A 15,591-nucleotide genomic window follows, 5' to 3' on the forward strand; every position below is an offset into this window, starting at 1 on the left:
CCCGGAAGACGCAGCACCGCTTCCGCCTCGCTAGGTGTCATGGCGGGGTCGGGGTGAGGCCGCCGATTGGCCGGGCGGCCAGGGGGCGGGGCCGCGATGGGGAGCCGGGCGAGCGTTGGACCGGCGGCAGAGCGGGAGCGAGACCTGGGGAGCGGTAGGGAGCGCCCGGGGCGGGGGGCCCTGGGGGAGGTGGGGGGCATGTGGGAGCGGGGGGGCGCTGGGGAAGCGGGGGGCATGTGGGAGCGGGGGGGCGCTGGGGGAGGCGGGGGGGCGCTGGGGAAGCGGGAGACGTGGGGGGGGCGGTGGGAGCGGGGGGGCGCTGGGGAAGCGGGAGACGTGGGGGGGCGCTGGGGGAGGCGGGGGGCATGTGGGAGCGGGGGGGAGGCGGGGGGGTGCTGTGGGAAGCGGGAGGCATGTGCAGGAGGTGGGGCGCTGGGGGATGTGGGAGCAGAGGGGCAATGGGGGTGGGGGGCTCTGGGGAGGACAGGAGCAAACGGGGTATGGAGTAGTGGGAGGGGACCAGGAGTTAGAGGGCACTAGGGGTAGGAATGGGGGGAGCAGGGGGACACTGGGCGGGAGTGAGGGCACTGGGAGGGTAGGAGGGTGCTGGGGGATGAGGAGCAAGTGGGTGTGGTTCGCTGGGGTGGCTGGAGCTAGGTGTCACTGGGGAGCAGTGGTTCTGGTGTCTGGGGCTGTACTTGGGGCAGGACCCAACAGTGACCCCTCCCCTCACTCCTATCCTGGGACTTCTCTTCACATCCCCACCAGGCCTCATTTCACCTCCGCCATGGGGCTTCTCTGCCCGGCAGTTCAGTATCTGCCCATCCTGTTGGACAAGCAGAGACCTGTTGCCCTGCTCCCCAGGGTGCTGGTGGAGGAGCCACAAACTGGGCCGGCCAGCCCTCCCGGGGCGGGGAGTCCAGCTCACGCAAACCAGCCTGGCCTCTCTCTTGCTCTTAGGGAGCAGCAATTCAAGCACCATGACTCTTCAGCGGGAGCTGAGCCGCTCGCAGGTGTGTGGGATGATGCGCGAGGAGCTGTGCCAGGGCAAGGACTTCCTCCAGTCCGACACCCACATCTTCATCATCATGGGGGCCTCGGTGAGTACCCACAGCCCACCCTGGAGCCATTGAGGCAGGTGCCCCATGCCGGCGTCTTCTCCTGAGTCACCTGGCCCTTGCAGTGCCTCCAGCCTTAACCCAGATCACCCTGTACCAGAGTCTGCACAGGCAGCGCTGAGGGGTCACAAGGAGCTCCCTGTAGCTCTCTGTGGAGCGCTGAGGGAGGGGATGGATCTGGGCAGCGGGCCCCAGGGATGGACCCAGATCCCCCTCAAAGGGCTCTGTGTTTCCGTGGGCTGGGACCCTGAAATCCCTCTGGCCCATGGCTCTGGGGGCTGACAAGATTGATCTTCTCCTGGAGAGACAGCAGCCCTGAAGCACCAAGTGGCCGCAGGATTGTCCCTGGTCTCGAGCCTCCCTTGGGGCTACTCAGGTACTTCTGCACTGGGCTCGAAGCAGAGGGCAGGGATTGTACCAATTGAGATAAATAATGTTGATGGCTGCAGCCAGGCTGCCCGGCACTGGGTACAGAGTGACTCAACTTCCTGAACCATGTTGTGTAACACAGGCAGTGATTGCAGCTCATTGTGTAACCTGGCTCCCGCAGCAGCAGCTTGTGGGATGGGGGTGCGGGTGGGGAGTTAATCCCTGTAGGCACAGATCAGGTTTAGCTGTGTGCCCCGCCATGGGGAAACCCGAGGCCTGGGTGCACTGCTGATGCTGGCTGTGGTGATGAGACAGTGCGGGGGGCAGGCCCTGGCTTGGCCAAGCCGCCGTTATCTTGATCCTGTGAACAGTAGCATGATTTCAGCAAGCAAATGTGTGTGACTGAGATTGTCCCGGTGCCCTCAAATTCACCCACCGCCCCAAATTTGCCCTGACACCCCCAGATGCCCCCAAAACTGCCCCACCCCACAGGCATGCTTTAGGCCCCTGAAACCACCCCATACTCACCTCAGTGCCCCCCAAACTGTCCCAGTTCCCTCCCCAGGGCCTTCAGTTTAACCATTTTCTACCTCAAAGTCCGGTTCCCTCTGCTCTCAGAGAGGCCGTGATGGTGACACTCATGCTGCAGGATCCATGGTGTTAGCAAAAGGGGAAGTGCCAGGCACTGCTGAGTCACTGTGCCCAGAGGAGAGCAAGGCTGCTCTAGCCCCAGTGCCGGTGGTGGGTGTCCTTGTGCAGCAAGAAGTGTATGGTCACATGGAGGTGGCTATCGCTATAAGTCCTGGCGCAGATGAGCCCCAGGTAGCTCTTACCTCTACGTAGCTTGGTATGGTCAATGCTACACTGCTCACCCTTGCTATCTTCATGGAAGTAAACCTTAGCTTGCAGCAGTGTGGGACATCTAGTCCAACACGTGTGTGTCCCAGGCCAGAGAATCTCACCTACTTCGGTCCCTGGTTAGCCAGTACCTTGTGTGAGGTTCCAGCATCTTCCATCAAGGCAGCCTGGCTGGACTCGGAGGCAGCAGAGACAGAGAAGTCCTCATTTCCCTTGGGAGTTGGTTCCGATGGCTAATCACCCCCACAGGTGCTGTATTGCTGGACTGAATTTCTCTGGCTTCAGCTTCCCTTTCCCAGTGCTGGGGCTGCCTTTCTCCACAGCGCTGGAATCAGTCTTCCCTTTGAAACAGAGGGAGCCGTTTAGGGCTCTTGCATTTTTCTGCAGCCCTTGAATAATTTTTCTGGTTCTTTTCTCCGCCCTCTTTAGTTTTTCCATAGCCGTTTTAAAATGTGGCCACCAGAACTGGACACAATATCCCAAGGCCGTGTCTGGTGGTAAAATCCACTCCCTGCTTCTGCTCACGGCTGCCCTGTTGCTACACCCCAGGATCCCACGAATCCCTTTGGCCACAGTGTGGCCCTGGGAGCTCAGGTTGTTCACTAAGGCCCGTAGGTCCTTCTCAGATTCATGGCTTTCCAGAGACCGCCCCCATGCAGTGGGTTCCTTGTTCCTAGGTGTGTAAAGCACACCTCTCTTTGCAGAGATTGGGGCTGGAGCGGACAACACATGCATTCCCACCACCCCACCCCGAGTGGGAGCAGAGCCCTTGTTACACTAGGCACTGCATGGACACTCAGTCCCTACGCTGTAGTGGGGAAACTGAGGCATGGAGCGATTTGGTGACTAGTCCAAGGTCACACAGGGCAATTGAACTCAGGAGCCCAGCTCCCTTTCTAGACAGGCATTCCTCCAGCTTCATGTGAAGTGGGTTAACCCCAAGCTAGTGGAGCCGATGCCTTCCATAGCCTCTCTCACATCAGGGAATCACGGGCAGAAGCTAGGCATCCCCACACTATGAGCCAGGCCTGGGTCAGCTGTGGTGGGGAGCTGCCCCTGCCATCGCTTGGGGTCTCTCTGGGTCAGGCAGGGATGGCCCAGGCTGAATCCCTGGCACCTGCCCCTCCCCAGCAGAGGGAGGAAGGAGAAAGCTGGCTTATTGTTTGTGATAGATAAGGAGCTTCCTTGGCTTCCTGTTAATTTCCCCAGGGCTTTGTGAGGGGAAATGGGCCAGGTTCTGGGGGAGCTGTTCATTTTCCCCAGGGCTTTCTGGGGGGGACCTGAGCCAGGTTCTGGCGGAGCAGAATCTGGGACACGGAATGAGCAAAAGGTAGTGTCTGGCTCCTGGGCAGGGTGGGTGGCAAACATGAATGTCCTTGCTGTCGTGTGGTGGGGAGGGGAGCTGTGGACGTGCTGGTTCGGCTGGGCCGGACACCTGGCTCTCACTGGCATATTTTCCCCTAGCTGACCAGGGCCCTGCTCAGCCATGTCCTGGCCTCGGACTGACATCCCTGCTCTGTGGGTGTGTTTGTGTGTATGTACGCTGACTTGCTACAAGCCCAGACACCTTCCGCCTGGGGCACTGCCCCTGCTGTGTCATGCAGGGGAGGAAGGCTGTGACTCACTGCTTTGTTTTGTCCCCATCTCCCTGAACTAGTTTGCATTGAAATGGGCTGGTGGGTGGAGCCAACATGGACTAGGTCAGACTGGGAGCCACACCCCCACCGCGACTCTCAGAGCAAACTTACATAACCCTCCACCAGGCTGGGCCTAGCTGAATAGGAGGCAGCTAAGCTGCTGCAGGTTCTGAACGGGGCAAGAGGGTGGGATGGGGGGTGGTGACCCTTTGCAGCCGGCAGAGAAGCCCTCTGAGCTAGATCTTTGGGGAATCAATCGACGCACCTAGTGTGATCCTCCCTGCCCCACCCCCTGTGTCTAACTTGCCACAGAGGTCCTGCTGTGTCCGCACCCACCTCCCTGCCGCCCATGTCTGACCCTCCCCAGAGCTCCTGCTGCATCCACATCCACACCCACCTCCCTGTCGTCGTCCCCCACCCTATGTCTTACCCACCCCATAGGTCTTGCTGTGTCCACACCCACCTCCCTGCCTCCCACCCCCATGTCTGACCCTCCCCAGAGCTCCTGCTGCACCTGCACCCACCTCCCTGCCCCCTGTGTCTGACCCTCCCCAGAGCAGCATCCCAAGGGGACAGCCTGGCTCTACAGAGCCCCCAAATCCCCAGGGTGGGACAGACGGACAGGGATCCATGCCCACGCACAACATGTGGCCCCATCTGGGGGACATCCCTGCCCAGTGCAGACAGGGGGCTGGTGTTTGCTTCCACTGGCTGCTGCAGACAATGAGCCTGTGTTGTCAGCCTGCGTGCACAGAGTTCATGGTCAGCAGGAGGTCAGATGGCATGGTCTGTGTGGCTCAGGCTGGGGAGTTGCCCTGTCAACCACTGCCCCTTGCACCAAGAACCGCCTTTCTTTTGGGTGCTGAGCCTCCATGACTCAGCAAATCCCTGTTGCTTGCAACCCAATCAGCGTGATCTCCCCCGCCCACCCCCCCCCGCCCCAGAACAAACAGCACCTGTGCTAAGGCTGTGGGGTTTGCAAGTGGGGCCTGGCACAGAGCCCGCGAGTTCACCTGCCTGCAGCGCTGTGGCAGCTTGGTTTTGCTCCGCCCTCCCGCAGAGCCACACCCCACCCTGGGTAAAGGCCCAAAGCTGCAAAGAAAGGACGTGTGAGATTATGGGTAGACCTGGGGGCACTGTGTCATGCAGAGAGGGTTGCGGAATTTACCCTCTAGGGGGCTCTGGCTCTGATCCAGCCCCAAGGTGAGGACTGGCTGGCTCAGGGGAGCAGGGAATGGGGCACTGGGCCTTTCCCCTGTAGGGGGTGCTGGCTCTGATATGGCTGCAGGGCAGGGATTGGCTGGCTCGGGAGGGCAGGGAATGGGGCACAAGGCCTTTCCCATCTAGGGGGTGCCAGCTCCCATCAGGGCAGGGAGGTGGGAATGGGGCATGGGGCCTTTCCCTGCCTGTTTGCTACTGTGACATCCCCTTTGTCTGTTCCAGGGTGACTTGGCCAAGAAGAAGATCTACCCGACCATCTGGTAAGTCCCTCTTTTTGCCCTCTGCCACCCTCACTAGGCCGGGGTTGTGTGGTGGTGACCCGGTGCCTTGGTGGTCTGGCATCGAGTGACCCAGCTGAACTCTCTTCCAGGTGGCTCTTCCGGGATGGTCTTCTGCCCGATGATACCTACGTGATGGGCTACGCTCGTTCCAAGATCACCGTGGCCGACATCCGCAAGCAGAGCCAGCCCTACTTCAAGGTGTGGCCCTCTCACCCCACCCACTAGCCCCTCTCCAGAGCAGGGGAGGGCCTGGGGTCCTTAGCCTTGGGGTATGTGCGTCTGGGGTACAGCTCCCCTAAAGAGCGGGGGGCAGGGCCTTTATCCCTGGGATTAGGTGGCTAGGTGTCCCTCGGTGCCTTAGCTGACTGGGAAGGCTGTGTCCCTCAGCTGATCGCAGCCGCGTCCCCTCCCCGCAGGTGGAGCCGGATGAGCAGGAGAAGCTGGAGGAGTTCTTCGCCCGGAACAGCTACATGTCGGGGACTTACGATGACAGCACCTCCTTCCGGCGGCTGAACGCCCACCTGGACGCACTGCACAATGGGGACAAGGCCAACCGGCTCTTCTACCTCGCACTGCCCCCTAGCGTCTACGAGCACGTCACCCGCAACATCAAGGAGTGCTGCATGGGCCACGGGTGAGAGACAGGGGTGGGGCAGGGTCTAAGCATGAGCGCTTAGGGGAAGGGGTTAGGGCACAGGCCTGGGATGTGTGAGAACCCCATGGGGTGAGGGCTCCGAGGTTCCCCTCTAGTTGCAGCCACATTTGACACCCTCTGCTCTCCCCTCCCCCCAGGGGCTGGAACCGCATCATCGTGGAGAAGCCATTCGGGAAGGACCTGGAGAGCTCCAACAAACTGTCCAATCACATTGCATCGCTCTTCCGGGAGGACCAGATCTACCGCATTGACCACTACCTGGGCAAGGAGATGGTGCAGAACCTCATGGTGCTGAGGTGGGGCTGGCTGGGAGATGGGGCAGAGCCAGGGGGAAAGCGTGGCTGGGCCCTTTCCCAAGGGAAGAACCGGGCGGGTGGCAGGGGAGCATTAAGGGCCCCTCACTGTCTGTCAGGGTGAGACCCCCCCAAAGCCCGCCAGTATGGTAGCTCCCCCCTCAGACAGGCTCTGCGTCTCCCTGGCAGGTTCGGGAACCGGATCTTTGGCCCTGTGTGGAACCGGGACAATGTGGCCTGCGTCATCCTGACCTTCAAGGAGCCATTCGGCACAGAGGGGCGGGGCGGCTACTTCGATGAGTTTGGGATCATCCGGTGAGCGGGGCAGGGGGCCCTGTTCTTGGCATGGAGGCGGCAGGCAGAGCCGTGCTGGCTTGGCCGCTGGAGGGGTGGGTAAAGACGGTACCAGATAGGGAGAGCAAGGGGAATCCCAGACCGGCTGGCACTGACCCCCTCCTCCTGCTGGGAGGGAGGGATCCAGGGCAGAGGCTCTCAATCTTTCCAGATGACTTTCAGGAGTCTGATTTGTCTCATTTACCCCAAGTTTTACCTCATTTAAAAACCATTTGTTTGCAAAGTCCGACATAAAACTACAAACGTGGCACAGCACAGGATTACTGGGAAATTGCTGATGTTCTCATTGTTACCATAGAATTATAAAATACATCCATTGGAATATAAATATTGTACTTACATTTCAGTGGATAGTATACAGAGCTGTATAAACAAGTCCTCGTCCATATGAAATTTTAGTTTGTACTGAAGTCGCGAGTGCTTTTCATGTAGCCTGTTGTGAAACTAGGCAAATATCTAGATGTACTGATGAACCCCCTGGAAGACCTCTGAGTAGCCCCTGGGGCACACATACCCTTGGTTGAGAACCACTGATCTCGGGCAGTGGGGGGTGGATGGAAGAGAGGTGGGATCATCCTGGGGGGCTGGATGGGGGCCGTGCTGGGATGGGGATTCCCGCACTGACCCCTCCCCCTGCTGGGAGGGAAGAACCCAGGGCACTGGGGGTAGATGGAGGAGATGGGATTGTGCTGGGGGACTGGACGAGGATCGTGTTGGGGCAGTGATTCCCGCGCTGACTCCTCCCCCTCCTGGCAGCGATGTGATGCAGAACCACCTGCTGCAGATGCTTTGCCTGGTGGCCATGGAGAAACCAGCCTCCACCAACTCAGACGATGTGCGGGATGAGAAGGTAGGTCACTGCACAGGGACCAAGCACCCCAGGCCCTGCCCCAGGGGGCATCCTGCTTGGCAAGGAGTGCTGGGACCCAGGGCAGGGCCTGTCCCAGGAGGTGTCGTGCCCTCCCCACCCCTCCAGCTCTATGCTTAGCTGCTCCTGTCCTAATGGATTGGGTTGAGGTGCCCTCTTGTGGCCCAGAGCGAACAAGGGCAGCTAACGGAGTTTTGAGAAGGAATTTTGAAGGGGAGTGGGAAGGGGGCAAGGTACACTTGCCATTCTTTAAAACCTTTACACTAAACTATAATCAAAACTTCTTGATTTAAACAAAAACCCTATCATTAACCTAGGTAACTTTAGGAGAAAATGCAGGCAGAAGTCCAGCAATGGAGTGGGGGCTATCCTGTTTATTGCACTTAGTGTAGCATTTATGATTACCTGCCCTGTGGGCAGGTGGTGTATGTGTGCTTTCAGTGCAAGGAGCTCCTGGCCCTCAGATGCCATGTACGGGCTTTGGAGGCCAGGATGGTGGAACTTGAGGAGCTAAGGGAGGCAGAGAGGTATGTTGATGAGGCTTTCCAGGACACTATAGATTTGTCCCACCTCCAGTCAGACAGCCCCTGCACTGTTAAGGAGGATGAAAGGCCCAGAGAAGGAGAGCAGTCAACGGGAAGAGAGGGAAACCTTCCCATAGTTGGGACCCTCCTTCCAGATCATATTGGGGTATCCTCTCATACTGAGGTTACCTCTCCGGGGGAGGGAACTTCAGTCATTAGGAAAAGGCAGGTTTTAGTAATGGGAGATTCTATCATTAGAAACATAGATAGCTGGGTTTGTGATGACCGGGAGAACCATATGGTGACTTGCCTGCCTGGTGCGAAGGTTGCAGATCTTTCGAGGCATCTAGATACACTTATGTGTAGAGCTGGGGAGGAGCTGGTGGTCATGGTACATGTAGGTTACCAATGACGCAGGGAAGGATAGGAGAGAAGTCCTGGAGGCCAAATTTAGGCTGCTAGGACAGAGACTGAAATCCAGGACCTCTATGCGCAGGGCCAGGTAGGCAGGCAAAGCTTCAGAGTCTCAATGCATGGATGAGACGATGATGTAGAGAGGAGGGATTTAGATTTATTAGGAACTGGGGAAATTTTTGGGATGGGGGAGCCTATACAGGAAGGATGGGCTCCATCTAAACCAAAGTGGATCCAAACGGCTGGCACTTAACATTAAAAAGGTTGCAGAGCAGTTTTTAAACTAAGAGATGGGGGAAAGCCGATTGCTGCAGAGGTGTATGTGGATAGGACAGAGACTTCTCTTAGAGGAGAGTCTATTGATAGAGATTCTCTAGGTTTTAGTCAGGAGGTGGGGATGAAAGAGGACAAAGTAAGGGCCAGATCAGACGAGAAACATTCACATAAAGAATCTGACACATCAGAAGAGGGCAGACAAATAAACAGTGACAAGTTTTTAAAGTGCTTGTACACAAATGCTAGAAGTCTAAATAATAAGATGGGTGAACTAGAGTGCCTCATGGTAAAGAAGGATATCGATATAATAGGCATCACAGAAACCTGGTGGAGGGAGGACAATCAATGGGACACAATCATAACGGTATAAAATATATCAGAGGGACAGAACAGGTCGTGCAGCTGGTACAGGAACCCACAAGGGGAGAGGCAACATCTAGTCGTGAGTGGAGTGCAGGATCTGGTCCAAGAGGTAACTATAACAGGACCGCTTGGAAATAGTGACCATAATATAACAACATTTAACATTCCTGTGGTGGGAAGAACACCTCAACAGCCCAACACTGTGGCATTTAATTTTAGAAAGGGGAACTATGCAAAAATGAGGACTTTAGTTAAACAGAAATTAAAAGGTACAGTGACTAGAGTGAAACCCCTGCAAGCTGCATGGACACGTTTCAAAGACACCATAATAGAGGCTCAACTTAAATGTATACCCCAAATTAAAAAACACAGTAAAAGAACTAAAAAAGAGCCACCGTGGCTTAACAACCATGTAAAAGAAGCAGTGAGAAATAAAAAGGCATCTTTTAAAAAGTGGAAGTCAAATCCTAGTGAGGTAAATAGAAAGGAGCATAAACACTGCCAAATTAAATATAAAAATGTAATAAGAAAAGCCAAAAAGGAGTTTGAAGAACAGCTAGCCAAAAACTCAAAAGGTAATAACAAAATGTTTAAGTACATCAGAAGCAGGAAGCCTGCTAAACAACCAGTGGGGCCCCTGGACGATCGAGATACAAAAGGAGCACTTAAAGATGGTAGTCATTGTGGAGAAACTAAATGAATTATTTGCTTCAGTCTTCACGGCTGAGGATGTTAGGGAGATTCCCAAACCTGAGCCTTCTTTTCTAGGTGACAAATCTGAGGAATTGTTGACACTAGAGGAGGTTTTGAAATTAATTGAGAAACTTAACAGTAACAAGTCACTGGGACCAGATGGCATTCCCCCAAGAGTTCTGAAAGAACTCAAATGTGAAATTGCTGAACTATTAACTATGGTTTGTAACCTGTCCTTTAAATCAGCTACTGTACTCAATGACTGGAAGATAGCTAATATAACACCAATATTTAAGAAGGGCTCTAGAAGTGATCCTGGCAATTACAAACCAGTAAGTCTAACGTCAGTACCGGGCAAATTAGTTGAAACAATAGTAAAGAATAAAATTGTCAGAGACATAAAAGAACATAAATTGTTGCACAAAAGTCAACATGGTTTCTGTAAAAGGAGATCATGTCTTACTAATCTATTAGAGTTCTTTGGGGGGGTCAACAAACATGTGGACAAAGGGGATCCAGTGGACATAGTGTACTTAGATTTCCAGAAAGCCTTTGACAAGGTCCCTTACCAAAGGCTCGTACGTAAATTAAGTTGTCATGGGATAAGAGGGAAGATCCTTTCATGGACTGAGAACTGGTTAAAAGACAGGGAACAAAGGGTAGGAATAAATGGTAAATGTTCAGAATGGAGAGGAGTAACTAGTGGTGTTCCCCAAGGGTCAGTCCCAGGACCAATCCTATTCAACCTGTTCATAAATGACCTGGAGAAAGGGGTAAACAGCGAGGTGGCAAAGTTTGCAGATGATACTAAACTGCTCAAGATAGTTAAGACCAAAGCAGACTGTGAAGAACTTCAAAAAGATCTCACAAAACTATGTGATTGGGCAGTCAAAATGGCAAATGAAATTTAATGTGGATAAATGTCAAGTAATGCACATTGGAAAGAATAACCTCAACTATACATACAGTATGATGGGGGCTAATTTAGCTACAACTAATCAGGAGAAAGATCTTGGAGTCATCATGGATAGTTCTCTGAAGATGTCCATGCAGTGTGTAGCGGCAGTCAAAAAAGCAAACGGGATGTTAGGAATCATTTAAAAAGGGATAGAGAATAAGACGGAGAATATTTTATTGCCCTTATATAAATCCATGGTGCGCCCACATCTTGAATACTGCATACAGGGGTGGTCCCCTCATTTCAAAAAAGATATACTGGCATTAGAAAAGGGCAACTAAAATGATTAGGGGTTTGGAATGGGCCCCATATGAGGAGAGATTAAAGAGGCTAGGATTTTTCATCTTGGAAAAGAGGAGACTAAGGGGGATATGATAGAGGTCTATAAAATCATGAGTGGTGTGGAGAAAGTGAATAAGGAAAAGTTATTTACTTGTTCCCATAATATAAGAACTAGGGGCCACCAAATGAAATTAATGGGCAGCAGGTTTAAAACAAATAAAAGGAAGTTCTTCTTCACTCAGCACACAGTCAACCTGTGGAACTCCTTGCCTGGACTATAACAGGGTTTAAAAGAGAACTGGATAAATTCATGGAAGTTAAGTCCATTAATGACTGTTAGCCAGGATGGGTAAGGAATGGTGTCCTAGCCTCTGTTTGTCAGAGGGTGGAGGTGGATGGCAGGAGAGAGATCACTAGATCATTACCTGTTAGGTTCACTCCCTCTGGGGCACCTGGCATTGGCCACTGTTAGTAGACAGGATACTGGACTGGATGGACCTTTGGTCTGACCCCAGTATGCCCATTCTTATGTTGAACCGGACTGGCTACTTCCCTGGTGCAATGGCGCTGACCCTGTACTCCCCCGTCCGTCCCCTGCCACCCTCCGAGCCCCTTTACCCTGGGCTCCCCCACCCAGTGCTCCCCACGCCTCTTCCCCTTCTCCAGCATCCTGGTCCCCATGGTGATGCTGGGGACCTAAGCCATCCATCCCCACCGCAGGTGAAGGTGCTGAAGTGCATCTCGGAGTTGCAGCTGGGCAATGTGGTGCTGGGCCAGTACATGGGGAACCCCGATGGGGTGGGTGAGGCCAGGAAGAGCTACCTGGATGACCCCACCGTCCCCACTGGCTCGAACACAGCCACCTTCGCTATCGCCGTGCTGTACGTGGACAACGAGAGATGGGATGGTGAGCGAGCACTGTGGGGGGGTGACCAGCAGGGGTGCAAGCAAGCTCACAGGAAGGGGGGGGTGAGCAAGCACCGTGGGGAGGTAAGCGAGTGCCAGGGGGGAGGGACTGGGGTGATCGCCATGGGGGGCATGATTGAGCGAGCGTGGTGGGGGGTGACCAGAGGGGATGTGAGCGAGCGCTGTGGGGGACATGAGCGGGCGCCTGGCAGTCAGTGTTGTGGTGGGGATGGCATGGGGGAGCAAATGTCTGGGAGTCAATGCTGTGGGGAGGATGGGATGGGAGGCAAGCGAGGTTGGAGGTGTCAGCGAGCACCTGGGGGTGAGTGCTGTCGGGGTGCTGTTCCTGGGAAAGAATAGGACAGGATGGGATGGGACGGGGTGGCCCTGGACTGGACAGTCCTGAGCAGGGGGAGTGGAACAGGAAAAATCTGATGTCCTCCCCTCTCTCGCGGTGTTGCGTGCTGGGGAGTGTCTCTCTCTCCTACACACCCCGTCCCTGCCCCGTGTGTGCTGTCGTGCTATTGGGGTGGGTGGCCCTAGCTCTGTCTCTAACCCCTCCTCCCCAGGTGTCCCGTTCGTGCTACGCTGCGGGAAGGCCTTGAACGAACGCAAGGCCGAGGTGCGGCTGCAGTTCCGGGATGTGCCGGGTGACATCTTCCACCAGCAGTGCAAGCGCAACGAGCTGGTGATCCGGGTGCAGCCCAACGAGGCCGTCTACACCAAGATGATGACCAAGAAACCCGGCATGTTCTTCGACCCCGAGGAGTCAGAGCTGGACCTGACCTACGGCAACCGCTACAAGGTGCTGGCTCCCCCCCCCCACAGCCCTCTCACCCCCCATTCCCATCTATCCCCCAGCCCCACTGCCTGAGGAGTCGGAGCTGGACCTGACCTATGGCAACCACTACAAGGTGCCGACCCCAGGCCCCCCCCTTCCCTCCATCCCCCACCCCCACTGTCCTAGGAGTGAGAGCTGGAACTGACCTATGGCAACCGCTACAAGGTGCTGGCTCCCCCCCACAGCCCCCCCTTCCCTCCATCTCCACTGCCATGAGGAGTGAGAGCTGGACCTAACCTATGGCTGCCAAACCAGCCATTCTCACCCCCATCCCAGCCTCCTCTTCCCAACACAACCGCTCCCTTCCTCACACCCCAGTTCATGTCTCCATCTCCCCAGGATGTGAAGCTGCCAGATGCCTACGAGCGACTCATCCTGGACGTCTTCTGTGGCAATCAGATGCACTTTGTGCGCAGGTGGGTGCTGGGCCTCTCTAGCCCTGATCCCCCAACCCCAAGGGCCCCAAGGCAGCCACGTGCTGGGCCTGACTGGCCCTGATCCCTCATCCCCGAGGCAGGTGTTGGGCTCGGTTCCAGCCCTGATTCCCATTCCCAAGGTGGCCAGGTGCTGGGCCTGTCCGGCCCTGATCCCCCATCCCTGAGAGCCCCGGGGCAGCTGGGCTTGGTTCCGGCCCTGATCCCCCATCACCGAGGCAACCACGTGCTGGGCCTGACTGTCCCTGATTCCCCATCCCTGAGGGCCCCGGGATGTCTGGGTGCTGGGCTCAGTCCCGGCCCTGATCCCTGTCCCGAGGGCAGCTGGGTGCTGGAGCTGGATCCATGCAGAGTGGGGTGGGTGCGTGCTGGCACCTGGGGACCGTGGGGGAGCGGCTGGGTCTGGGCAGAGCAGGGCAGCTGGAACTGGGCAGGGCAGGTGGGTGCTAGCACCTGGGTACTGTGGGGGAGCAGCTGGGTCTCGGCCTGGGTGGGTGCTGGTACGTGGGGACCATGCAGGAGTGGCTGGGTCTGGACGGGGCAGGTGAGTGCTGGCACATGGGGACCATGTGGGAGTGGCTGGGTCTGGACGGGGCAGGTGAGTGCTGGCACATGGGGACCATGTGGGAGTGGCTGGGTCTGGGCTGGGTGGGTGCTGGCCCCCATCCCAGTGTGGGACAGACCCTCCCTTTTGCATGGGATTGCCTCTTCCCATCCAGCACTCACGGGTCACATCCGCCTGCTCAGCACATGACACTGGCTGTCGCTGCCCCCCATGCTGCGCCCCCCGGCTGCCATTGCAGGGGGCACCAGCACTGACGTTACTCCCCTCACCCCCCAGTGATGAGCTGCGCGAAGCCTGGCGCATTTTCACTCCACTGCTGCACAAGATAGAGTCTGAGAGGATCAAACCCATCCCGTACTGCTATGGCAGGTGAGGCCCCAGGGCATTGTGCCAGATTCCTGGGCAGCAGGCACGGCGGGCACTGGGAGGGGGTGCTGGGGGGCTGGGTGGGGGTGCTGGGGGGCCTGGCAGGGGCACTGGGGAGGCATATGAGGTGCTCGGCAGGGGGTCCTGGGGGGCCTGGCAGGGCACAGGGTGAGGGGTGGGGGTGGCGCTGATTTAGATGGGCATTAAGCTGCCAGAAAGACTTCTCCAGCTGGAGCTGCAGAGGAAGGAGGTGAATGATTGGGGGGGCAGGGGGCCTGCTCCACATCCCATAAGAACCATGTGCCCCACACATGTTGGCAGGGCTGCCTGTGGGCTCTAACCCGGGGGTGTTGCTCTTTTCCAGCCGGGGCCCACCCGAGGCGGATGAGCTGATGAAGAGGGTTGGGTTCCAGTACGAGGGCACCTACCGCTGGGTGAATCCGCACAAGCTCTGAGTCAGGGGCCAGCTGCTGCCTCCCCAGAGCAGCCCTGCTTCTCGCCCTGGGAGGTCCATCTGCTCCGCTCACTGCTCCCCCCCTCCAGGGAAACCTGGGGTGGGGACATGTGGCTGGGGGCCGAGAGGGAAGGGGAGAGTTGGATATGGGTGGGGAGGCTAGGAGAGAAGGGCAAGGTGTGAGCAGCTGGAGTGGGGGAAGGCTAGCAGAGAACGGCAAGGTGGGAGGAGCTGGACATCGGGGTTGGGGAGGCTGGCAGAGAAGGGCAGGGATGGGATAGCTGGGCACTGGGGATATGTCCTGGACAGCCAAATGAGTTGCGATTTCCACCCCACCCCCCCCAACCCCACCCTCCCTGGTGGGCCCAGGTCCTGGTTCGCCCTGGTCTCCTGCAGCCCTGGCCCAGACACTAATCCCCCATCCATCCCATCTATACCGTCCTCCAAACCCTTCAGTTCCCTGGGTCTGGATTCCCTGCCCCCTCCAGATGCACTCCAGCCAGATCCCTGCCCCGCATTGGGCCTAGATCCCCTTCCCCACCTGCATCCTGGGACCACAACTGGGCCTGGCACGGCCTGTCATGTTTACAGCCCATCTCGCTTCCCACCCGTGCCCTGGGCTCTGGCCTCACACTGGGCTTGCGGGAGGTTAGAGCCTCTGGCTCCAGTGGGGCTCGCTGCCGCCACCTCACCCTGGACTCTGTGCTTTCTTTGCTGCTGAGACATTCCAGCCCCACTGCAGCCCTGGGGCTTCTGTAAATGGCACCGTTTTGTAAACAGAGATTGTTGGAATCAGAGTCAGCCCCGTGCTCTGTCTGTCCGGCTACTGCATCCTGTGCCCCTTGGGGGTCTGACAGCTTG

The 15,591-nt window shown here is 56.8% G+C and overlaps 1 protein-coding gene across 1 annotated transcript; it reads left to right on the forward strand.

Annotated features, from left to right (window-relative positions):
* Positions 1 to 22: 22 nt before the first annotated feature.
* Positions 23 to 15,527, forward strand: G6PD (glucose-6-phosphate dehydrogenase). The gene is made up of 13 exons (XM_084652665.1): positions 23 to 154; positions 961 to 1,100; positions 5,426 to 5,463; positions 5,574 to 5,682; positions 5,901 to 6,118; positions 6,277 to 6,435; positions 6,622 to 6,747; positions 7,543 to 7,636; positions 11,885 to 12,071; positions 12,640 to 12,875; positions 13,251 to 13,327; positions 14,187 to 14,279; positions 14,641 to 15,527. The coding sequence occupies exons 1-13, from the start codon at positions 97 to 99 to the stop codon at positions 14,729 to 14,731; spliced, it is 1,626 nt and encodes a 541-aa protein (XP_084508791.1). The 5' UTR covers positions 23 to 96; the 3' UTR covers positions 14,732 to 15,527.
* Positions 15,528 to 15,591: the final 64 nt, after the last annotated feature.

Source organism: Lepidochelys olivacea (assembly GCF_965140295.1).
Source record: "Lepidochelys olivacea isolate rLepOli2 genome assembly, contig: Scaffold_35, whole genome shotgun sequence".
NCBI lineage: Eukaryota > Metazoa > Chordata > Testudines > Cheloniidae > Lepidochelys > Lepidochelys olivacea.